The sequence below is a fragment of the Artemia franciscana genome, chromosome 13, assembly GCF_032884065.1.
Source record: "Artemia franciscana chromosome 13, ASM3288406v1, whole genome shotgun sequence".
Lineage (NCBI taxonomy): Eukaryota > Metazoa > Arthropoda > Branchiopoda > Anostraca > Artemiidae > Artemia > Artemia franciscana.
The window spans coordinates 23,080,961-23,106,066 of record NC_088875.1 but is presented as its reverse complement, the minus strand read 5'-3'; the positions used below and the strand labels follow the sequence as shown (position 1 = coordinate 23,106,066).

Here is a 25,106-nt window from a genome sequence, read left to right as displayed (position 1 = left end):
CAGGTGGGATATATAAATGACGACCGGGACACAGGGATTATTCGAATAGAAATTACAGACCGGGACACAAAAGACGACCGGGACACCGGGACACAGGGAATATTAATGACGACCGGGAACCTCAAAGGGAAATTACAGACTGGGACACCCGGACACAAATCACGACCAGGACAGAGGGAATATAAATGACGACCGGGACATAGGGACACAACTACAACGGGGACGCCGCGGGCACAGGTGGGATATATAAATGACGACCGGGACACAGGGACACATCATTAGAATAATGAGGTATAGATCTGAATACGGATTGTTTTTCCCATGGACAATTATATGTTGCATGTTCAAGAGTCAGTAAACCTGACAATCTATTTATATGCACAGACAATGGGACATATATATATATATATATATATATATATATATATATATATATATATATATATATATATATATATATATATATATATATATATATATATATATATCTATTCACAGGTGGGACACAAGGACACAACTACAATGGCGCGTAACGACTTACGCGCGCGGGGGGGGGCGCGAAGCGCCCCACCAACTAGGTGTTGGGGTGGCGCGGAGCTGTTCAATAGACAATTAAAGCTGCTGCTCTTTGGTAGGATTTAAAATTCTTAAAAAGTGAGTTTTTTATGCTAAAGAAGTAAAGTTAACGCGTCAAACACACACAAATAAATATAAACCAAAGGCTCTTTGTGTTAAAGTTTTAATTTCTGCTGTAGCAAAATAAACACTTTCCAACGTATATTCTGTCATCCTAGCGCTTGGAGAGTGAGTGTCGTAATTTATTTGTGATAACTTTTATTTGACAAAGTTCTCAGTAGGACTGAAAAGGTAAAATATTTTGTGTTAAAATTTTGGAAGGAAATGGACCAATAAAATATTTTCGAATTGCTGATTCTCGTTTTCTATTAAATTTCAGCTACTTAAAAACTAAAGAATTGGGAATAAGAATAAGAATTGGGAGGGGGAGCAACCTCTCATCAAGAACAGGTGTTCTATGTCCGTTTTGTTCTGTAATGGGGCTCTTTATTTTCATATTAAAAAATAGAGAAAACATTTAATCATGTCCCTTTCAATTTGTTCACGGAAAATAAATAAGCTGTTGTATATTGTTGCACTTAAGAACAAAATGTACTAGGGTTTTGGATAGGGTCTCGAGAACTGGTATGTTTTTAGAAGGCTTTTCTGTACTATGAACCATGTGGCTTGTCTTTTCTCGGTCTGAAGAGACAATTAAAAAAAAAAACAAGTTTTTTTAACTGCAAGTAAGGAGCGACATTAAAACGAACAGAAATTATTCCATATATTAAAGGGGTTGTCCCCTCCTCAACACCCCGCTATTTACGCTAAAGTTTGACTCTTTGTTACAACTCTACTTTTTAAAACAATAAAAAAAACTTTATCGTAAAGAGCGAGGTGTTGAGGGGACAACCCCTTTAATATACAGAATAATTTCTGTTCGTTTTAAGTTTTAATGTCGCTCCTTACTTGCAGTTAAAAAAAAACGTATTTTTTTTATTTCTGAATGTTTTTGAATTAATGGATGTTTTGATTTTGGCTCACCGCACATGAATAATTAAAACGAAATTTGCATATTATTTTTTTTTGCTAAATGACTTTCTCATAGTTTTGATCGGACGATTTTGATAAAAAAGGGGTGGGGGAGGAGGCCTAGTTGCCCTCCAATTTTTGGTTACTTAAAAATGCAAAAAGATTTTTTTTTTACGAAAGTTTTTGTTAGTAATAAACATGCATACTTTACGAATTAAATTACGTAACAAACTTCTATATTTATGTTTTTTTATTACGTATATGAGGGGTTCGCCCCCTCTTCAATACCTCGCTGTTTACACTAAACCTTGAATTGTGTCCCAAATCTTTAAGAATGATCCCTGAATCCCAAAGACCGTTGAATAAATAATTGAAATTACTAAAAATACTTTAGCGTAAAGAGCAAGGTATTGTGGAGGAGACGAATCCCCTTAAATACGTAATACCTTATGTTCGTTTTAAGTTTTAATGCTGCTCTTTACTTCCAGTTGAAAAAAATCATTTATTTTCTCATTGTTTTTTTTTAATAATGCTAGAAAATCCTCCGCCCCCTTCATGGAAATTTTCTTCCCTCGTGATAAATTCCTCCATGGAAAGATCCTCCCACGTTACACCCTCCCCCAACCCATTCCCACCCCAACGTGAAAAAGTCCCTCTGAAAACGTCTGTACACTTCATAATAACCATTACTATTTGTGAACCATGGTCAAAGTTTGTAACTTGCAGCCCCTCCCCCTGGAAGTGTGGGGGGGATTAAGTCGGCCCCAAAGACATAGTTATTAGGTTTACGACTAAGCTAAACAGAATGGCTATCTCAAAATTTTCATCCGGTGACTTTGGGAAAAAAGTGTTCGTTGGCGAGGGCTTAGGGGCCCTCCAATTTTTCTGGTCACTTAAAAAGGGCACTAGAACTTTTGATTTCCGCTAGAATGCTCTTGCGACATTCTAGGACCACTGGGTCGACACGATCACCCCTGGGAAAAAAACAAACAAACAGATAAACACACATCCATGATCTGACTTCTGGCAAAAAATATAAAATTCCACATTTTTGTAGATAGGAGCTTGAAACTTCTAGAATAGGGTTCTCATATACGTTTAATCTGATGGTGTGATTTTCGTTAAGATTTTATAACTTTTAAGGGGTGTTTTCCCCTATTTTCTATAGTAAGGCAAATTTTCTCTGGCTCATAACTTTTGATGGGTAAGACTAAACTTGATGAAACTTATATATTTAAAATCAGCATTAAATTGCAATTCTGTTGATGCAACTATTGGTATCAAAATTCCGTTTTTTAGAGTTTCGGTTACTATTGAGCAGGGTCGCTTCTTACTACAGTTCGTTACCACGAACTGTTTGATCACCTAATTTCGACCCAAATGGTCACATTGCAGCACGAAATGGCGGAGTTTTTTGAAGTATATGCTCTACTGCTCCCTAAAAGGGCTTCTAGTATTGAAATAGTCTCCTTTTGATCGACTCTTGTTTTTACTTTCTGTGACCCGTGGTTCGGTACAATTACTCTTTAAAAAAGTGAAATCCTAAAATAATCTGGAGTGGGGTCTTTAAATTTCAGAAAAAATTTATTCGGGACATAATCCCCCCCGCGCTCCTGCGCTGGTAGGCATATGAATGTAATCGTTTATTTCGTGTTCAAAATTGATTTCGGATAGGGAAGTTATGCCACATAACCCAATCTTAACAGTTGGTCTTTTCCCATTAATTCTACTGAAGGCTGGTTAGTTTATTGATTGAAGAGAATTCTCACAAAATTTAGATGATTTGGGCCTAGGAATTTGTGTTTTGGGGCTTCAGGCACTCTTAACGTGGAGGATTTACGTACCTTATAGAACTTATTGAAAGTTGTTTACAAAAATAAACTGACAGAGGAGAGCAATTCAGTAAATAAAATATTTGAATTAATGCAATGTCAAAATAAGCCATAAATTTCATCTTGAATGTGCCTTTTAGCCATATTGATTATATATCGCTGTAACTTTTACTATATCTCTGCGAACTTGTACCGTACTGTAATATTGTTCAACGGAAAATCAAATATTCTAGTTAAATTCCAAAACTTGGGGATTTTTATTTTTGTCATAATTCTCTTGCTAAAAATTTAGTTATTTTACTGATTCTTCGCAAAATATGTCAGAATTATTTTTTATTAAGCTTGAAGAAATTTTAGTATTTTCATCTTTCAAAGACCACTATAGATTTTGCCTCGAAATTAGAATTGACACAAACGTCTATTCTTAACGAGTTTCCTCATTACTGCCATCTATATTTTTTGTGTTTCCATAGCTACTTAAAAATAAACTTCATAACATGGGAGCTGAAAGAGAATTACTTCCTTCTGTTGTCTTTAATATCTCCAAAAACGAAGAATTTACGCTACAAGATAATTTCAAAGAACTACAAAAGTATTTAAAAGCATCATGGAAGGTCTTACTGTATGTATAATACGCACGTAAATTTTTTGGCACACTTTAGTGTATCTTTGTTGCACCCTATTTTAAACCAGAAAAAATATATGAATTACCTTTAGTAACACGTTTTCTAGTGTAGCGATTTCCTGTTTGCTTAATTAACTTCTTAAAAAAAGAAGAGTCAGGCAATGTCATGGGAAATAAAACTGTAATTAGATTTTTGGATTTAAGATGAAAAGTTCCATTTGGAACACTCCTAAACAATTAAATTGTTTTTTTTTTTTTTAACAAGTTCAATTGCCCATTAAAAAATAACTAAAAATTGTGTTTCATAAGTGTAAAAGATAAAATCTTACTTAATTTTTCATTTAGTATAAAAACTGCATTAGGAGTGAAATAAAACCTCCTTTATGCCAATTTATGTTTTACTTTCTTACTAAAGGTAGATTTTTCACATCTCAACCTTCTTGTAATTTTTGCATCTTAACCGTCTTGTAAGAATAAACAAAGAATTCCCCCTCCCCCTGCCAGTGGTGCTAATTTCTGAAAATATAGCTAAGAGTATATTTTTCATACAGGAAGACAATTTTGTTCCAATAAAATTTTTTCCAATAAAAACATCAAAAAGGGCTTTTTTAATCGAAATACCAAAAATATGCTTTCGAAATCTAGGAAGGCAAATGATACCCCGTCTGCAGTACAGTAAAAACTTGAATAGAAGTGAAAAAATGTTGCTGAATTTTTTTAATAAAATTTTTTTAACCTTTTCATTTTTTTATTTGAGTTCTCGTAAAAATAACATTAGAAGCTGCATGAAACAATTTCAATCAAAATGTGGTGGCAATAATGCAGCCAAGACTATTTATGTATACAAAAGACAAAAAGATTGGTTGGAGTCTAGCAAGAAGCCTACGTGTCGGGGTTTTCGTTGGGCCTTACTTCGCTCGCATGGTAGCTGGGACCTTAGGCCTTAACGAATAACTCTCGTCATTTATCATAAATAAATGGCGTTATTTTTATGGAAATCTTATGAATTTCAATTTTTCCACATTTTTCACATGAGCTTTACAGGAGAGTGAAAGAACCAAGAAAGACCTTTCTATTTTGGCTTGCTACAGTATTGCTTTCGTAAATAAATAATTGCCCGTGCTCGAATGTCTTTAATTATGTTTTTGTGTCTGAGATATTCCATTTTTATTGGAAAAAAGCTTTTGGCCTGGTCTGATACATTAAAATTTTAAATACTTCTTTTGCTGTTAAAATAAAATTTTATGATACTTTAATTTTTATGAAATTTTTATGTTTTTTATTATACTGCTAGGCAACTCTCTAAATTACTAAGTGTGGCCTTGAGTACGATTCATGCGGCGAAAACCGGATATTTTTGGTAGCGTAGAAAACTTCTGAATAAATTTTTCAGGCAAAAAGACAGAATCGGTCCTGGTACTACAGGAGGCTGTGAGCGTCTCATTGTGTTACCTACTCCAAAAGAGAAATTCTCTGAAATCGAATTCAATGCGCTAAGACAGCATATAGAAAATGGAGGAAAACTTATGGTTATTGCCGAACAGAATATGGATAAAGAAACAGAAACAAATATTGACTTTCTTCTAGAAGAATATGGAATCATGATTAATCAAGGTAAACTTTGAAGGACAAGGGATAAAAGTTAGAAGCTATAGTTTCTTCACGTAATTCATGTTACCAGGCACATCAAAAACTGATCAGTCCTCGTTGAAAGGAATGAAAAAATTCTTTGACATGATAATTCCTATTGTACAGTTTGTTTAAAAATAACGAATGATTTCTGGTAATTTTTTTTTTGCCAGGCTAATTGGCATCACGTTATCATACTTTATGGAAACGTGGCTGGTATTTTCTCAATGGGTGATGCAAATAACCGTATTCTAAAGCGCTCTAATTACTCAATTAATCGCTGGAAAAGGTACAATGTATTCGACGGTAACTGGAAACAAAGCTAAGATAGCCATTAGGAGTTTAACCTCCACATTAAGGATAAATTTAAAAGGTTTAATTTTACATGTCACTTTAATTTTGATTTTTTTATTGCTGCTAAAGACCAAATATTCAGCCAAATTAGAAGTAATAAATCTACTTAGCCTTACACTAAATTCTTTGCATCATCTTTTTTCTCAACGGATTTATGTTATCCATTATAGTTTTAATTATTTTTTTTTATGACTATGATGGGAAGATTTTATTGATTGGGATTATATTTTCAGGAATCATGTTAAGCTTGAGAATAACTAATGGACAGATTTACTTGCACATTTGAATTTGTTGAAACTTTGAGAGCAAAAAAAGGATAATATAATGAAAAAAGAAATCACCAATGCAACAGCACAAACACAGAAATAAACATACACCATACACTCCTGCCATTAAAGGTGTTTTCAGAACTGTAGTGTCGAATCAGGGGCGGGAGAGGGAGAGGTTAAGAACGCACTTACTTGTTTTTTATTCATTTTGTCATGCCCATTTTGTTTACTTAGTGGGTTTGCTTGGTGTTCCCTGTGAAGGGCACAATAAAATCAAAAAGTCTTGTTTTAGATACGAAAGTTCTTACTATCTATTTCTAAGTGGTACAAAAGTTTGCGTCATAAAATATTCTGGATTGTCAGCCCAATCAAACAGTAGTTGAGCATTTGTGGGAGCCCAGTGATAAAACCGACGCTGAATGGACAATATTTTTCTACTGGAATAATTTGAGGGATTCTTTTCCTTTGTGTGTTTCATTTCCTCTTCTTTTTTCCTCCGCTATAATCTTTTGTTGATGGTGGGCTATTAAACTATCATCAATATTAATTTTTTATGGTTTGTTCTTCTTTTTTGTTAGAATTTTGCAAAAGATGAACCTTTCAAAATACCAGCTATCCGATAGTCCAATATTTACATTTTCTGATATTTTAATGTTAAAGCACTTGATTGCCTTTTGCCTTGTTTTACTCATGAGATATTTTTTGCAACATGAACATCAAAAAGGATTTTGGCATATGGTTATGGCCATGGAATAATAAATGTATTTTTACACATCAAATTGACGAAGTTCGTACTGAAATGCACTAAAGTGTATTACCAATCCAAAAACTCACTACAACTTACCAAGCTGCAATTTATGAGGATTACCACTTATGGTCACAAGTAGTATTTCTTAAATCCTATTATTTAAATTTCCTTACCCCCCAGTACACAAACTGAGATTTCATCTTCATATTCCTTTTAATTATTCGATTTGTTTTGTTCCTTGAATGAAATTTGTGATTTGGCTTCTAAATCTTTTAGACAGTAATGAAGCCATTTTATGATACCAGACACATTTTAAATGCTTATTAATTTGTGATTTTTTTGTGATATCATCCGTTATTATATTTAAGCTCTATCAGGTCTTCAACATCTCATTTTTCCTTTGCAGATTGCGTAATAAGAGTTTCTCCCAGTGGCTTATTCCATCCAAAGGAATGCTTGATATCCAATGTCCCCTTGCCTCAAGTTTCTCTTGTGAAAAACTCCAGAAATATTCAAAGTACCAAACAATTTCTTGTTAGCAATAGGTATGTCACTTTCTAAGCTTTATACTGACAAAACTGTCACGGATTCCCTTAATTTATTGCATATATATTGCTAGTTTATGATCCTTACTATTCATGTATTTCAGTAAGAATTTCTATCACCTCTTGCCAAGGTCAGTAAAATTCAACAATAATTCAAAATCGTGTAAAATGGCCTATTTGATTTAATTCGAAGTATCTTGGCTTGAGTTAATTATTTTAGTTTCTTTTTTTATGATTCAGTCAGATGCATGGGGTTTTCATTCAAAACCATGGAAAGCATAAATGATAACTATTTACACAAACAAAGTGTACATTTCAAATATATTTAGGCACTAAATATGCTTTAAATGTGAAATAATCCAACTAATTATATATATTTTGAAATTTTTCTCTATCTAAAGCTTACATATTAGTCTTCAGGAGTCTTTGAACGTTTTCAGAGGCATTTACTATGAGTCTAAATATAAAGAAGTAAAGACTAAATAAGAGTTCCGGGATTCAAGAGAATATTAACGATTTACTGCTACTGCCACTGACACCTGATCCCACTATAACAGCAATTCAGCCCAAGATAGGTCCACACACTCCTCCTCCAGCATAATATTTTCAGAGATTCGCTATTAATTCCCCCGTAGTTTTTATTTTCTATATATTATCTATATGATCTCTTCCTACCCTACTAAAGGAGATTTGGCTTTTCCTCCTGCCTCAGATGACTTGTCATAAAGCATGATTATTGGCAGTCTCTAATCTTGTATCCCTAAATCATGACATAACTATCTTAAGTAAGGAATTTTCATTAAATTTCTGAAATTGCTAGGGCCTCAAGAAAAGCGTAGGTTCCGACCAATTTAGATTTTTATTTTTGTAGATCTTGGAAGGGATGAAAATTGTTCGTTTTAAAAATTCTCTTTTCATGAGGTTAGTTTAAAAAAAAAAATCGAAAAAGAAATTTTCCAAAGGAATGTGAAAACCTAATAACTCAAACTCAAAACGACCAGCAACTTCTATTGAAAAATAAATGAAACCCAAAACGAACAGAAGTTAAAAGAACAATCATAGCAAACAAACATGCAACAGGTAATAATATAATTGTATACATAAATCTAAAAACGAGTAAAACTTAAGTTGAATATACAAATCAAGCTGAAAGCGAACAAAATCATTACAAACAAGAGTTTGGCTGTTGGATGTTTGTTTGCAATGATCATTTATTTAATTTCTGTTCGTTTTGGGTTTTGTATATTCGTTAAAAGTAATTTTCTGGTCGTTTTCAGCTTGAATTATTATTGTCTTTTTTATTTCTGCTGATCTTGAGTTTAATATGCCCTTTACTTTTCTTTGAAAAAATTCTTTTCGGAAAGTTTTTTTAAGAACTAATTTCTGTTCGTTTATGATTGCCAAAGTTTCAAGTATTTCAACATTACCCATTTCAAAATCAATTCTTTTTTCACCATCAAAGTTTCATGAAAGTATCAAAACTAGTATTAAAGTAAACAAAGTATCAAAGTAACAATAAGCAACTTACATAACTTATATCCATCGGCTCGTAAGTATAAATTGCCTTTGAAATCAGTAAATCAAAGTAAAAAAAAAAATTATCAAAGTAATAGTAAGAAACTTGTATAACTTACAGCACTTGCCCCGGAGGCTATTGGTTTTTTTTTCAACCCCTGGGTTATAATTATTTGACTTTTTCACTATTATGAACAAAACTGATATCTCAAATTTTGATCGGATCGTTTAAGCAAAGAAGGGCGTGAGAGGAGGGAGGGGTAACCCTACTATCAGTTTTCACTCTTGAAAAGGGAACTGGAACTTTAAATTTCCAATAAAATGAGCCTCCTCCATAGCTCAAAAAACAACCCCTTCCATAAAAACCTTATATTTCAACAATAGGCGATTAACATATCTTACAGCCCATGCCTCTGGGGCTTGGGGGAGGGTTTTTAACCCCAGAAGAATAGTTAGTTCCACTCTGGACTATTTTGAACAATATAGCTATCTCAGAATTTTTATCAGATCCATTGGGGGAAAAGGGTGCAAGAGGGGGTTAGTTGCCCTCCGATTACTTTTTACTCTTAACAAGAGAATCAAAACTTCAATTTCCAATCCAATTAGCATCCCCCAAAGCTTTTGCAACTACCCTTTCCATGAAAAGCTCGTATGTTAATAATTTTCAACTAGCATAACTTATAGCCCATGCCCCGGGGGCCAGATTCAACCCTGGATACATAGTTATTTTGTCTTTAAAATATTTTGAACAAAATGGTTATCTCAAAATTTTGATAAAATCCATTTGGGGAAAAGAGGACTTGGAGGGAAAAAGGGCCCTCCGATCATTTTTTACTCTTATAAAGGAACTAGAACTTTCAATTTCTAATCAAATAAGTCTCCGCCAAAGTTTATACGACCAACGCTTCCATAAGAACCTCATACAACCCCTGGGCATAATTTACAACCCATGACCCCGGGGTCCTGGTGTTATGTCAATCCTGGAGACACTGTTAAATGATTTTTGAACTATTTTGGACAGGATGGCTCTCTCAAAATTTTGATCTGATGCATTTGGGGAAAAGGAAACGTAGGGAGGGGGGTAGTTTACCTTCAATCACTTTTGACTTTAAAAACGACACTAGAACTTCCGATTTACAATCGAATAAGCCCCGTCCGAAGTTTATACGATCACTTCTTCCACCTGGGTGGGATTTTGAGTGAGTATGAGAGCGAGTATGAGTGACTGAGGGATTGAGTAAGTGAGCAATTCTAAGCAAGTGAGTTTTAATTCCCCTTTGATCGTGAAAGTTTATGCGACAACCACTTTCATACGAACCTTATATACCCCGGGGCAGAGATTATAGCTTTTACCCCCAGGCTCTGGGGGTTGTCAACCTCGGAGACATTGTTATATGATCTTTGGATTTTTTCTTAACAAATTGGCTATGTCAGTATTTCGATTGGCGAAAAGAGGGTATGGGGGGGGGGGCTAATTGACTTCAGATCACTTTTGACTTTAAAAAAAGAGAGCTACAATTTTCAATTTCCAATCAAATGAGGACAAAGTTTACACGACCACTCTTTCCATAAAAAGACGTATCTTCCAACGAGGTAAAGCTTACAACACTTGCCCCCATGCTACGGGGGTTTGTTTCAACCAGAATGGCTATCTCAAAATTTCGGTCGGATGCATTTTGAAAAAAAGACATGAGAATGGGGCTAGTTGCCCTTCGATTATTTTAGACTCTTAAAAAGTGCATTGGAACTGGCCTCCTACAAAGTTTATATGACCACCTTTTGATAAAAACCTTAGATGCACCCGGGCATAACTTACAACACTTGCCCCTTGGCTCTAAGCGGTAGTGTCGATCCCGTAGTTCTTGTTATCTGATCTTTGGACTATTATGAACAAAGTGTTGATTTTTAAATTTTAATCAAATGTATTTGGAGAATATAGGCTGTGGGGGGGGGGGCTAAAACCCCTCCAATCATTTTTGACTCTTAAAAATGGCGCTAGAACTTCCAATTTCTAGTCAAATGATTCCCTCCTAAGTTTATGCGACCATCTCTTCCATAGGAATTGCCTTAGGAAAAATAAATAATAATTAAGTTGTTTAACCCTTTTGGCCTTTACCATAGGCGACGCCATAGCGTTCTATTTTAGTTTTAAGGTATGAATTGAAAAAGTCCCGTCTGAAAACTATTTCAAACTGTAATTATTTAAGAATTCTTACTTTATCTTTAAAGTATGAATGCGCCCCCTCCAGAAATAATTTTCCTTTCATTTTCAATGTAGCTTGCGCTTGAATTGAAACTCGGACAAGGAAAATCTTTCTAGTACCATTCTATTCTAATCACTAAGAAATATATATGCGTGATAGATTTTGTGTTGAATAACCAGTCTAAGCATATGTGTGAATTGTTTTTTATTATCCTCTTCTTTTTTAAAAGTCCAACAGATGATTTAATTAGAATCAGAAGTAGCTGTCTCCATTTTTGAACCGGTTGAGCTGAATAGTGTGAACACACTTTAGTGTAAATAGTGAGAAATCCCGGATGACAAGAATCCAGGACTTCACTAGCAGAAATCTAATCATTGTCCTTTTGAAGGCGTGGCCATTACCTGATTTTAGAGACCCCTATTCCTTCTCATTACCAAAGGTCAAATCAAAATGGTCCTTAGAAAAGGTTTAACTAGGGCTTAATGATTACTTCCAAATTTGTTTGTTATCTAAGAAGCACTTTTCATAGATACACCGACGACTTGGTTTGAGGTACCCCCTTGCCCTTTTCCGTACAGGGCTCTAAATCCTCAACGAAACTCTATGAAAATTATCTATTACCTTTCATCAAGTTTGGTAATTTTACGTATTTATATCACCAATAAAAGCAAATTCTTTGATATAACACTATCAAAACTTAAGTTTTTTTTACTTTCGCTTTTAAAACAAGTTGCGCTCTTTCCTTACCGTTCATTTCCAGGGACAATTTTAATTATTTTTTTAACCTAATTATATAGAAAAAATGATCGTGGAAAGCCGAGAAAGGGTCATTTGGTGACAAATTACAACTTTGCCCCTTTAAAGGGTCAAAATCTATTGGTAGACAGTAAACTATGGTCGTACACATGACCATTTTCTTTTCTTTTGTTTTGATTTATTGTTAGACTTCCATAATTTTTTCCTACTCTGCTCCCCTTCCTTTGTTTTCCTGAGGATTAATTTGCAATTTCCACATTTCCATGGGGGCACGGCCCCTCTGCCCATCCCTCTCTCTTTCGGTCACCCACGGTGCTGAAACCAAATACGCAAAGCTCCCTTGGTCCTCCTCTAAAGATGTCGAACCAGTCCCTTGATTCAAATAGACATAAATAGAATATAAAATTTAAAAATCACAGCAAATTTAGTGCATATTTCATAATTTTTCTCCCATCCTGAAAAAGTTGTAGTCTATTAGTTTTTTTTCTTTTTATGCCTGTAGCCATAAAAAGAAAAGCACCAACAGGCTTTGGTGCTAAATTTAACTTGTAAAAACCTCATACATATCCTTTTATTTGTCGGTTACTAATTATGTTTACTCAATTTTCAGGAAGGTCTCTTTCCTCTTTCCATTCGGAGCAACGCTAAATGTGGCAAAGCCCGCTATAACTATTTTCACTACAGGCCATTTCTGCCATCCCTTGCAACGACCAATTGTTGCTGCTTATTCACATCCCAAGAGTGGAGGAAAACTTCTTGTGGTCGGTTCAATTCAGCTATTTTATGACAGCTATGTAAAGAAGCATGACAATGAGGAAGTAGTCAGGCTGCTTTTTGACTTTTGCATGTCAGATATACGGATAAACGATGAAAAACTTTCTTTGAATGTTGAGGTATTACAATCTATATATATAAAAATAAGTTGTCTGTCTGTCTGTCTGTCAGTCTGTCTGTCCGCATATGACGTCTGAATTATTTCTATCATATACCAATTCAAAAACCAAAGTATTCAAGCCGATGTAGCTGAGTTGGTAACGCGTTATGTTCCAGGTTCTAGGTTCGAGAGGTTCCAGGTTCGAACTTTACAAAACTACAAAAAAACTAAAAAGAAAAAAAACTAAAAAAACTAAAAAAGCTAAAAAAAAGTTAAAAAACTAAAAACTAAAAAATAAAAAAACAAAAAACTACAGAAAAAAACTAAGGTAAAAACTAAAAAAAACTAAAAAGTAAAAAACACTAAAAACTAATAAAAAACTAAAAAAAGGTAAAAAAAAAAACTTGTTCGATATATAAGTGACGACGGGGATCACCATCAACAAAGCTCAAGGGCAATCACTAGAATCATGAGGTATAGACCTGAATACGGATTGTTTTTCCCATGGACAATTATATGTTGCATGTTCAAGAGTCGGTAAATCTGACAATCTATTTATATGCACAGACAGTGGGACAGCGAAGAATGTTGTATATTCGCAAGTTTTCCGATGGGGACACAGGGAACGTTCGATTAGCAATCACCATCAACAAAGCTCAAGGGCAATCATTAGAATAATGTGGTATAGATCTGAATACGGATTGTTTTTCCCATGGACAATTATATGTTGCATGTTCAAGAGTCGGTAAACCTGACAATCTATTTATACGTACAGACAATGGGACAGCGAAGAATGTTGTATATTCGCAAGTTTTACGTAGTTAAAAACAAATATATATATATATATATATATATATATATATATATATATATATATATATATATATATATATATATATATATATATATATATATATATATATATATATATATATATATATATATATATATATATATTCACAGGTGGGACACAGGGACACAACTACAATGGCGCGTAACTAAAATGGTGCGTAACGGCTTACGCGTGGGGGGGGGGGCTTGGGGGGGGGGGGTCAAAGCGCCCCCACCAACTAGGTGTTGGGGTCGTGTGAAGTGCCACCCCAACAGCTAGTTAATTATATTGCTGTGTATCCAATTTTTGAGCAGGGCTGGAACTTTGAAACGTATGAGAACATATACATGTTTGTGATGATCGGTAACTTTTATTTATAAAATATCTCTTACTTGGTCAAATTGTAAGAGAATATTTAGTATAGCAAATTAGTTAATTATTTTTTATTCAGTACCGAATTTATTCAGAAAGGACCTTAATTGGTTTTCATAAAAATGTAATATTAAATAATTTTTCAAACAGAGTTTTGATATGACCACAGATTAAAGATCTTCAAATTTAAGGTCATTTTGTAAGAATGTCGTTTCGTTGGTTTTAAAAATTATTGATAATGTTGTTTTGTCTTGCCTTATTTAGACATATAATGGTTTCAATACTCCTCTTCTGTCCTCATCACAAGTTTCATCTCTTTTAAATGAAATTTATAAAATTCGTTAAAAGTAGACTTTTTAGCAAGTGTGACACTTTCAGGAATTAGTTCGCGACCGAACTAAACCTAGACATATGCATCATCTTTTGGTTTAGGGCAATTAATGATCATTGAACGACCACAAGCCAAAAGGGGTACAGCATATCTATACTAAGTAAATTCAGATATGAGGAGACTTTGGTCCCTAGGCCCTAGGACTAGGACTAGGAAGTTTGGACCCTTTAATGATGCTCCTTTAATGTTCCAAGAAGGTTTAAGAGTCAGCGAGTGAGTAGGAGGAGCCATAACAAATCTAAGCATCATAGCAACCAGTTCTGAGTCACTAGTAACCAGCAGGTGTTACTGATTATTGATTATGTACACCTGGGTGTGACGTAATACTATAGGGAGTTGGATGTTACGTAATTATTTAATTATGAAAATGTTTTCATCATGATTTCTTCGGTAGTTGCACAGTTGTTTACTTATGCAGATGTTTTCTTCAAGAATTCTTTGGCTGTTATGTAATTGTTTAAACACCTACGAGGGCAATATATGAAAACACTCTCAGAGGCCGCCAGTAAAGTAGAGAACCCCGGTTGTAAAAACTGATCATAGTTCCATGTTTACTTATGTAGATGACGTAATTTTCCGTGATTTATTTTGGTACCAGGGGACCTTTATAATCCAGTAAAAAAAGGTTTGAAGGTTAACGACACTAGTTTTGTTAGATCTTACGGTTCACTTAAGTCAGTATTCAAAAAGAGTTCAGTGCGACAACATTGTGGATATTGTTCTTGGCAATTTTTTTTTGTAATGATGCTTTTACTTTATTTGTAGTTGAAGGTGCTAGTAGTGACAAAATGAAACCAGGAGTACCTAACGTAGCCGTTGAAATTACATGAGGTTTTCAGCTAACTCTTGAATGAGATTAGATGTTTGCAAGATATGTAATATCATTAAGTAAATTCAAGTTGGAAGAACAGTTATATTTTGCAGCAAAGGTGAATATAATGCATATAGAAAGACTACACGATAGTTTAAACGCATGAGTGAAATATACTAAAGACAATGATCTTAATCAATATACACAAAAGAGTGCGTTTGAAAATGTTTTTTCGTTAGATGTTTTACTGGTGATGAGAAGGTAAAAAGAATCTTCATTCTTTGGTGTTGTTAGTCTGTAATCGGCAGTGAGAGTGTTAGGATCAAAAACACTAACTATCTTTTACCTACTATCTTATGATGCACTGATATTAAGACGCATTCGTTTGGTAGCTTTTAATTGCCAATTATCACCTCCACTTGGTGTGCTAGTATTTTCGAAAATGATTTAAAGTTGTCTTTTGATATTTGACGATATTCCTTCAATTGACTTAAAATAGGTTTATTCCCAATAAGACTTTTTGGGAAGGTTGATGACTTTCAAAATTTATACAAATGACTGTCAAACGATTCAAGTCTTGTACGATTTGCAATGAAATCTAATATCAAATCAACTAGATTGTAGATCTTGCCATGGATTATAACTTCACCTTTTTACCATCAATTTGTACATGATCATTTTCAACGAGATAGGTCAAGAGTCTTTTATATTACTCACGATACGATTAAGGTCTATACGTTTTATTAACACGTTTTAAAACTTTAGACACGCATTCTTCTTGTTTTGGGTGGTGGTTGTGGCAAATTCTGATATTGAGTGTGATCAATGACATTTATTTTGAGTGATCTTTCGTGGTAGGGTTTATGCCTATCGACTCATAGAAAGCCATCTCTATGACCCCTTTCCCTCAATAGTGGCAATGTTGGGGAAAGTTGGATCACAAGGATTGTCTAGCCATTTATAATTCCCACACGGCCAAGACTAGTAAGCCGACGGATAAAGAGAAATAATATCTAGAAAAATCGCCTTCGACTTGTCACCTATGCATATTTCAGTCGGGTTAGTTTCCAGGATACGATCTCTGTGGAAAACATATCCTCCCCGAATTGATATATCTATGAAAAAGCGATAATCAGTCCTCTCTTCTTTTTACAGATTTTAAGAATTAGACCAATCAACAAATGAGGAGTTTAAAAATTAAACACCAAACCAACCCAAATTCTTCATATATTTTGTCCGTGTTTTTATGGCTGTGCCCACATAATCTTCCCCACCAAATGTCTCAAATACATCTACTAATTGCATGGTATTACTAGCATCTCTTTTTGTATGGACATAAGAGACTGCAATGGCTTCGTGTTCTTTAACACGTTTCAAATTCAATGAATCGCAAACGTCTCTGAGTTTGTATTTGATATTTAGTCATCTTGTCGCTGTGCAAGAACGAATTCGGAAAAATATTGAACCTTTAGATATCATTGTCACCCCAATCCGTCCCCACAGACTGGTGATGCCGTTTACAGCGCCCTAAGTGGTGTTTTAATTTTAATTTGGTAGAGTCTTGAAAGACACATTGGGCAATACTGATGTGAGCCTCTATCTTCTTTTGACTGAAAAGTCGACTAATATTTGCTATTGGAAGGAAATGTCCAATTGAATTGGGCTCTTTGGCAGGCTCATAAAGGAACAATATAGTCGTTTGTATAATATATTGAGTATAGAGTATGTATATTAATATAATATAGAGTGTTTGGTCCACTGAATATCTCTACGATCACCCTGTTCAAATTCTGTGTCATACTGTAATACTGTAACACCGATTCGGGCTCTTTGGCAGGCTCGTAACGGAACCATACCCATTGTTTCACTGATTCAATGGACGGAGTGCTCACTGAGTATCTGTACGATCACCCTGTTCAAATTCTGTGTCATACAGTAACACTGTAATACCGATCTTTAAACATCCATTGGCCCTCTCAAAAATATTTGTTCCTTTAAAAACTACAGGATATTGCTCTTTTAAACAGTTAAAGTCTGCTTTGGAAATCTCTACCCGTCTCCAGTCCCATTAACTGTCAAATTGGCCAAATTTGCCTTACTAGCGTCTTTTTGTAATGGGTTTTGGGCTGCAATAAGGAATACAAGAACTCTAAGCCCGTCTCGAAACGAATGTGGGGTACACCCTTACAACTCCCTAAATCTGACCTATATTTTACAATCACTTCCCACCGTTTAAGGCAAATTCAGTAAGACAATTTAAATCAGAGATGGGGAAGCGGCTACATTAACAGGACTTAGCCCCACAAAAAGTCTTCCTTTTGCATAATTTCCTCGGGACCCGTACTGACGCAGAGACTTTCACGGAAATCTGAAGAAAGCAACAGGATGGGACTGTCTGTGCCGTCAATATTGATAACGCTGCTGGCTGAACCCAAAAATTATAAAAACTTATTTTCCGTTTGAAACACCTTTGATTTCATCTTGAAAACAAATTTATATTAGGCTGAAATAGAATATATTATTACCCTGTAAATATTGGAGGGTTAAAACCCCTTTGGGGTAGAGTGACCGTTTGAACATATAGTGCCCATACTACTACTTAAAAGTTCAGCGACCAGAAATTATTCCATAAATGCGGGTAGAGTATTCGTTTGGACAGAGAAATCCTATAACACTACTTTGAGGCTCAACGAGTAGAAAATATTCCGTAAATGAGGGTAGTTGGCACCCTTCCTCCAACCCTGACCTTTAAGCTTTAGTTTTCTTTTAGTTAAGTCCTGCTACTAAAAATAAAACACTAAATATGAAAACATATGAGAGACACTACACATAAAAAAACACATTGCTGAGCTGGAGACTAATAGAAAACTGCTGGGAAGGAAAACCGTGCCCTTCTCATACCAACTATTGAATTTTCTCCTGACCAAGACGATGTCGATTTTCTACACATGCATCCCGGTCTGAAGTTAGACTGAATTACCGTATAATGAAGCATAATGGCCGGGCGGCAGTACATCTGAACCGTCTGCGCATACATAGACCTTGTCCGATATGGCTGACTTGGCATTTTTCTCCATTTTAACCATGTAGTTATTAAATCCTTACGAGCGAATCGCCATGACCTTTGCTATTTGAATTTAATTATATCCTACAAATTCTGTATAAGCAATCATGTCGAAATTCTCCTTCACATAGTATTTAAGTACCCCTTTCGAGACTTTTTGATTTCTTAATTTTTTGGACATTTCCAAAACTGGAAATCTCCAGTTTCATGGAACACACTCTCGCGTATCTTACTGAAGACAGAATTTAAAATAATTTTAATGATCCTTTTTTAACCTTAGTCTTTGCCTCAGAGCGTTTATTGACCAATTTGCCAATAAACTTCTTCATAGATGGTTTTTGATCAAAATGGAGGGTTCTATGAATCGTTGTGACCTTAAAACCATTGTATAGCATCCACCACAAAACAATATGGTTTGAAACAATAATCTGCTTCGGATAAATGTAGGCAATAAGCTGTTGATTCGAAGGTGCCCAGTGCATACCCCAATCCTCCACCAAGGAATTATTATAGGGTTCCACTGGGTCCTTTAACACCAGCCTGCTTATGCACAGGAAAACGAAATTATTTACTGAGCCATGAAAGTTCCACTACTATTTCATCATCAATTTCGAAAAAAAACATCCCTTTGGTTCATTCTTCTCAACAGTGGCAATGTCAGGGAAATTCGTAGGCTCGAGACGGAGTTGTAGTACTCATCTGGGTATATGCCTCTAAACGTTAATAAATCATCCGGAAAGTGCAGTTTATGGAGAGGAAACTATTGGAATCGCTGCTTCTCTTTACTTGAATTACTTGATTTAAATCGACTGAGTAATTGACTGAATAAATTTAGGGAACTATCTAAAATAAAATTTTATTTAAGCACATGTGACCATGATCAACTGTTTTCCATTTGAAATCTGAGACTAGTAGTTTCTCAGATGCTTTGGGTGCTGTAAGAAAATGGCCCGTCTACCTGTGCGCGATCTACAACTTCACCTTTCAGTAAACGCGCCAACGCTGATAATATGAATTTCAAATAATAATTGGAATTGTGACTGGAAACTGGTACTGTTTAACCTTTACATTGCATAATTTATGGGCCATTTCACGAAAGTTACCCATTCCCTGATAAAATTGGATTACTTAACTGATCAGGGTCGCAGACCCGGCGTTTTCCCAATACCCTCAACCAATAGCTCCTTGCAAACCCAACACATTTACTTATATTGAATAGCCAACTTGTCCTCTGGTGAAAGATTCATTGTATAATTTGTATTTTGCAGTTGTTAAATTGACTTATTGGCAGTTTTAACAAGTGCAACCATGGCTGCACCCATACAATCTTCCCCACCAAATGTCTCAAATATATCTACCAGTTGCATGGTATTGCTAGCATCTCCTTGTGCGTGGGCATTAGAGATTGCAATGGCTTCAGTTTTTCCTCTATATCTAAAGCCACCTTATTACTCTGCAAGAGCGAATTCGGAAAATTATTGAGCCGCAAGCTAGCATTGTCATCCGAAAACGTCTTCGCAGACTTGTGCCCATGACGCTTACAGTGCCTTAAGTTATGTCTTAATTTTCATTCGATGCAGAACCTTGGAAGTTACACTAGACTACAACAACGTGAAGTCCTTCTTCCCTTGACTTAAAACTCGACTAATATTTGTTATTGGAAGAAAATTTCCAATAGGTTCGGGCTCTAACGAAGGCTCATAAGTAAGCTGTACCCAGTGTTTCACCAATTCAATGGACGGAGCTCTCTATGAATACATTGCCCGCTTATTATCTTTACGATCACCCCTCTTCAACTTCTGGGTCTTATGGTAACACTGTACCACTGATCTTTAAATGTTCATCGGCCCTCTCAAATATATCTGTTCCTTTGAATGTTACAGAGTTTTGCCCTTTTAAAGAGTTAAAGTTTACTTCGGCAAAATCTGCCCCCTCCTTAGTCCCATTAACTGCCAAATCGTACAAATGTGTCTTATTAGCGTCTTTTTGCAATGATTTTTGAGCTGCAAAAGTGAAAACGTACTTGAATCACTGTAGACCCGTATTCAAACAAATGTGTTAAATATTCTTGTAACCCCTCAAATCAAAATTATATTTTGCAACCCCTCTTCCGCCTTTTACAACAAAGTCCTTTTTAAATTTTAAAACATTTAAACCTAAACTTTCATTAAATAAAACTACTGACCCACTCCCCATCTCATTTTAACTATCCACCTTATTAAAAATACTACCAATACAGTCTGAAAAACACCCTAAAAATTTTACAAGTCCGGATGAAGTGTCTGCGTTTCCGTTTGTATATAATGCGAGTGCACCTCACCCATTTTCTCATTCAAACAAAAAAAAAGAACGCTGCAATGCATCCTTTAATACTATCTCTAACTCTCCCTCTCAATCTGTTGTTTAAGAAGGACTTGTTCCTTGCCCATATAGGAGTGTACTATTTCATTCAGATCTGAACAGATACTAATGGCTGTAAGAGTGTTAAAAGGGTCTGCAAACTTAGGTCTAAAAACAAAGCGTTTACATTATACGGAGTTGGCTAAATAAAAATCAGGTAATACAGGGGATGAACTGCTTCCACCGTGTTCTGATCCCTTCTCATCACAGTCACTGTGGGGACTAAGCAGTGTCTCTTTTTCTTGTAGCCTCTCGAACTGCCTTGGTGACAGTCGGGCAAGCAAACGGTCCTAAAGTTCTGAATCGAAGTCGAGGTCAGCTGTAAAACCATCTAAATCATAGATAGGGGAGCTACATTAAAAGAGTTCACCCCCACACAAAAGTGCCCCTCCCGTTCCCTTTCCTCGGGCCCGTACTGACACAAAGACTGTCAAGAAATTCTCAAGGTGAAAAAAAGGTGAGAGTCTCCTTGCCGCCAATGTAGGCCCCTTGTATCGTTGGTAATGTTGCTAGGTGAACGTGAAAAATACTAAAAAAAAATTTTCTCTTTGAAACACATTGGATTTCGTCCTGAAAAAGAGTATATTTTAGGCTGAAAAAGAATATACTTTTACTTTGTAAATTGTTGAGGGCTGAAGCCCCCACATGGGGTAAAGTGGTTGTTTGGATATAGAGAGCCTATACTACTGCTTAAAAGATTAAATATCAGAAAGTATTCCGTAAATGTGGGTAGGTTAACCGTGGGTAGGTTGGCCGTTTGGTGGTTATTCCACAGATTTGGGGTAGTTGCCCCCCTCCTCCAGCCCTGACTGTTACGCTTCAGTTTTATTTTAGTTGTTTTAAGTCCGAATATTAAGCATGAAACTATGTTCCCCATCCCCTTGAAATTTCATTATTAGTCTTAACTAATTACTTACGAGAGGGTTGGTATTAATGCTGTCCCTTTGTATCGCTTCTTCCCCGAAGAAAATACGCAGTAACTGCTCAATCCAAGCTGGATCATCAATGGGGACCAGTGAAAAGAGAATAAAAATTTACTTTTTTCCCTGAAACACTAATGATAATAACCTCTCAAAAGAATAAATTATTAATCTGATGGTTCTCATCCCTTAAATGGTAAAAATATTTTCTTTTTAAAAAAGGATTTATTATTTTAAAAGTGAAAAACACCTATTTTTCAGAATCAGGGCCCTCAAACACCTCATAACTATTCGAAAATGTCCCCAACAGTCTCAGCTATTTTTCCTTATTAAGCAAAAAGAATGCGTTATTTTAGCTATTTCTTTGAGTGCCAGGCCCACAACAGCAGCATCAAACTAGGGCTGCTCAATGTACTATAGCCTGAGATTTTAGCCTCGTATCCAGTTGCGTAGCCTTTTTATCGCTAAAACATGTATAAAGTTTTTAAAAAAAAAATCCATCTATATGTCTTAAATAATGGTAATTAAGTAAAGGCTTGTATTATTGATATCGTCTTCGTAGGCAGTAGACTCTCCAAAGTATCGCCTTGTAGGGGGGGGGGTAGAATACTCCAAATCATGAACGCACAGGAGAGGGCTAGTCTTGAATGGCCCCACGCTTTCTTTACGGGGGAGCCTTTTTCTCGGGATTTCCTGAATTAGAAATAAAATTTTCCAAATAACTTGAGTCTTAAAATCTTAGTTTCCCGTTGAATTTAAGACGAATAATAGTTTTAGTTATAATTACCCACAAAACCTTACTTTTCTACGTGTATTGTGTCTCCACTTAAAGTTAACATGAATAACACATCCTCCCATAACTTACTCCCCTTCTATATCAATGTTAGAAACCTTTCCTTTCCAGCTTAAATTGTTAATTTTCGATGTAGTATTTAAGTTTAGAAACACTTTATGGTCTGAAAGACCGTTTTCATGGTCCGGAAGGATCAACAAGAAAATTATGAAGAACAATTTTTCCATAAAATAAGTTTTTCAAAGAAAGGTAAAGAACTCCATTAAACCAAAAACGAGCAAAAGTGAAATTAAAGAATCTACCTAATTAAAGGCGACTCATGTTAATAGTAACTGAACCCCTCCCCCCCAAAAAAAAGGAATATTTCATACAAAACTTAGAATTAATGAGTGTTAGACCCTAAGTGTTTTAATTTCCTGATTGAATTTTTGCCGTGTTTTTATTATTTCTTTAAGATGTTATAGTATAAGAAACATCCTGGCGATCGATGTTCTTTTTTCTTTGCAGATAAATCTGTGCACATGAGCTACAGATGTTTTTTACGACATCGTTTAATTGTAATAAAAGAACATTCTGAAATAAAAAATACATTTTTATTTTTCTCATCCAATGGTTTCATCAAATCACCCCAACCCCATCAAGTTTGAATTTAATAACCCGCGCATAGCCAAAAATAAAGTACTTTTGAGACTTCAAAAATGACTCCATGCCCCCTCTTGCTTATATTATGTAAAGAAGATGGTTCTCACACAATAATTCATTACTATATAGTACAGGAAAATGAGCTCCAAAAAGAGGTCGACCCGAAACAAATTGCAACAGAAATGATTTTTACACCATCTTGTAGAAAAAAAAATTAACAGCATATCCATTTTCGCGTATTCTGAGTCGACGCAAAATAACCGTTTTTTGGCTTTTAATGCTATTTTTTTCCGTTATTCGAATAAAAATCGCAATTTTCGTGGACATCGGTTTTTCTTGAACTGAAGTATGATTCTAACCCAAAATAACATGGCGAGACCGAAAACGAAGTCGGATTTAGCGCAAGAAGCACGATAAAAAAGGTAATTGTATTTTTTCAACTTTTTTCGCCTAAAAAATACAATTTTCGTTGTAGCCCGATTTTCTTGAATGAAAGTGTGGTTCTGACGTAGAATCACGAGCTGAGACCGAAAATAGAATCAAATAGGTTGTTCACTGAACCAGAAAAAAATCGTAATCATTAATGAATGATCTACATTTTTTTTAGAAAATAATTAGGGAAAGTGAATTACAAACCGAACTGGTTTTCAGTGGTCAGTATCGTAAATCACACTTAAAACACTCTTCGTATACTATTTAGGGTCAACCCATAGTGTCTAATCTTCACAGTCTATTAAATAGAATCAATCTTATAAAAAATACAAAATAGAGAATCAGATTCCGACTAGTTTCACAACTTCTTCATTTGGAATGGATTAACGACTAGGGTTCTAGGTTCTCTTCATCATTGTTGCTGTCGATTTTTGGAGAGTTGGAACACATTGTTCCCTTGCAGGTTCTGCATGCTGGAGTTCAAACTAAGCCGTTTTTAAAGCAGCTACACCTCGCTGAACTACACTGTACACGACAGGAGCACTTCACAATCTTTAGGAGCATACGCGGGGCTGGTGGGAGGTCAGTTGTTAATGGGTACAAGAAGTCATATTTATTCTTCCATTCCCATTCTTCGGCTTTCAGTTCCGGATCAGGCTCCCCGGTCCATACCTGAACTTGATAAAAAACTTTATAGCTATGAAACTTGGCTGCATCAGAAGTTGGTGGCAGATTTTCTGGGTGAACAAAAGAGTTTGCCGTTGTCACTTTCTTTTCAAAAACTTCTCTGCGGAGTTTGTTCAAGTTCCCTCCTTTCGACGAACCGTATATAATCAGCAGGGCGTCTTCACCAGCGGTCTTGATTTCCTCCTTCGAAGCGGACTTCTGCATGAACACTGCAGCTGATTTTTGGAAATCATTGTCTTCTATCAGCCTCTTCAGTGCAAGACCTTTTCCCACACCCTGGATTCGCGAAGTAGAGTCAAAGCCTAACAGAGCGTGAGCAAAAAGGATCAGATGACAAGTATCTTGTCATATATTGTTCGGGGAGCTTTATTCGACTTTGGCTCAGGTGCGAAGAATAGTTTCTTGCTTGACAAGTCACAGTGGTAGCATAAGAGAACCAATAGATCGGTATCGTCCCCAACTACGGCAGTGTCGTGATACCGTGAAGAGGCAACAGCAGCCTCCACAATCGGGACATCTGCGTTACCTGATGCCTGGGAGACAGAGACACCCTTTGCACGGAGATGATCAGCCAAAGCGGAGATAAACCTGGCCTTGTTTTTCTTGCAAGATAAGAACTCTTCTTTCTTCACCTTGAGCTGCATATCTGCTATGAAGAAGATCTCACGGCCAAGTGTACGACTCCTCTGCGAGTGAGCTATATCTTTTATGGAAGCCCCACCATCGTAGCCGTCGAAAACGATAGTGGCAGAAGGGTACTTTACTGTCACGTAAGTTGCATAATGGTCTAGAATCTCCAGGTATCTTTCATTTTTTGTCCATGG

At 35.6% G+C, this 25,106-nt stretch overlaps 1 protein-coding gene across 2 annotated transcripts in view; it reads left to right on the top strand.

The window, feature by feature from the left end:
• Nucleotides 1–25,106, top strand: part of LOC136034676 (intraflagellar transport protein 52 homolog) — a 36,142-nt gene that overhangs the window by 2,289 nt on the left and 8,747 nt on the right. The window contains exons 1-4 of one of the 2 annotated variants that reach the window (XM_065715998.1): nt 3,882–4,041; nt 5,438–5,658; nt 7,451–7,589; nt 12,675–12,957. In XM_065715998.1, coding sequence (XP_065572070.1) covers nt 3,917–4,041; nt 5,438–5,658; nt 7,451–7,589; nt 12,675–12,957 — 768 coding nt within the window. In that variant the 5' untranslated portion in view covers nt 3,882–3,916. Of the gene's footprint in view, nt 1–3,881; nt 4,042–5,437; nt 5,659–7,450; nt 7,590–12,674; nt 12,958–25,106 lie in introns of those variants that run through there. The other variant, XM_065715997.1, reaches the window with a different exon arrangement.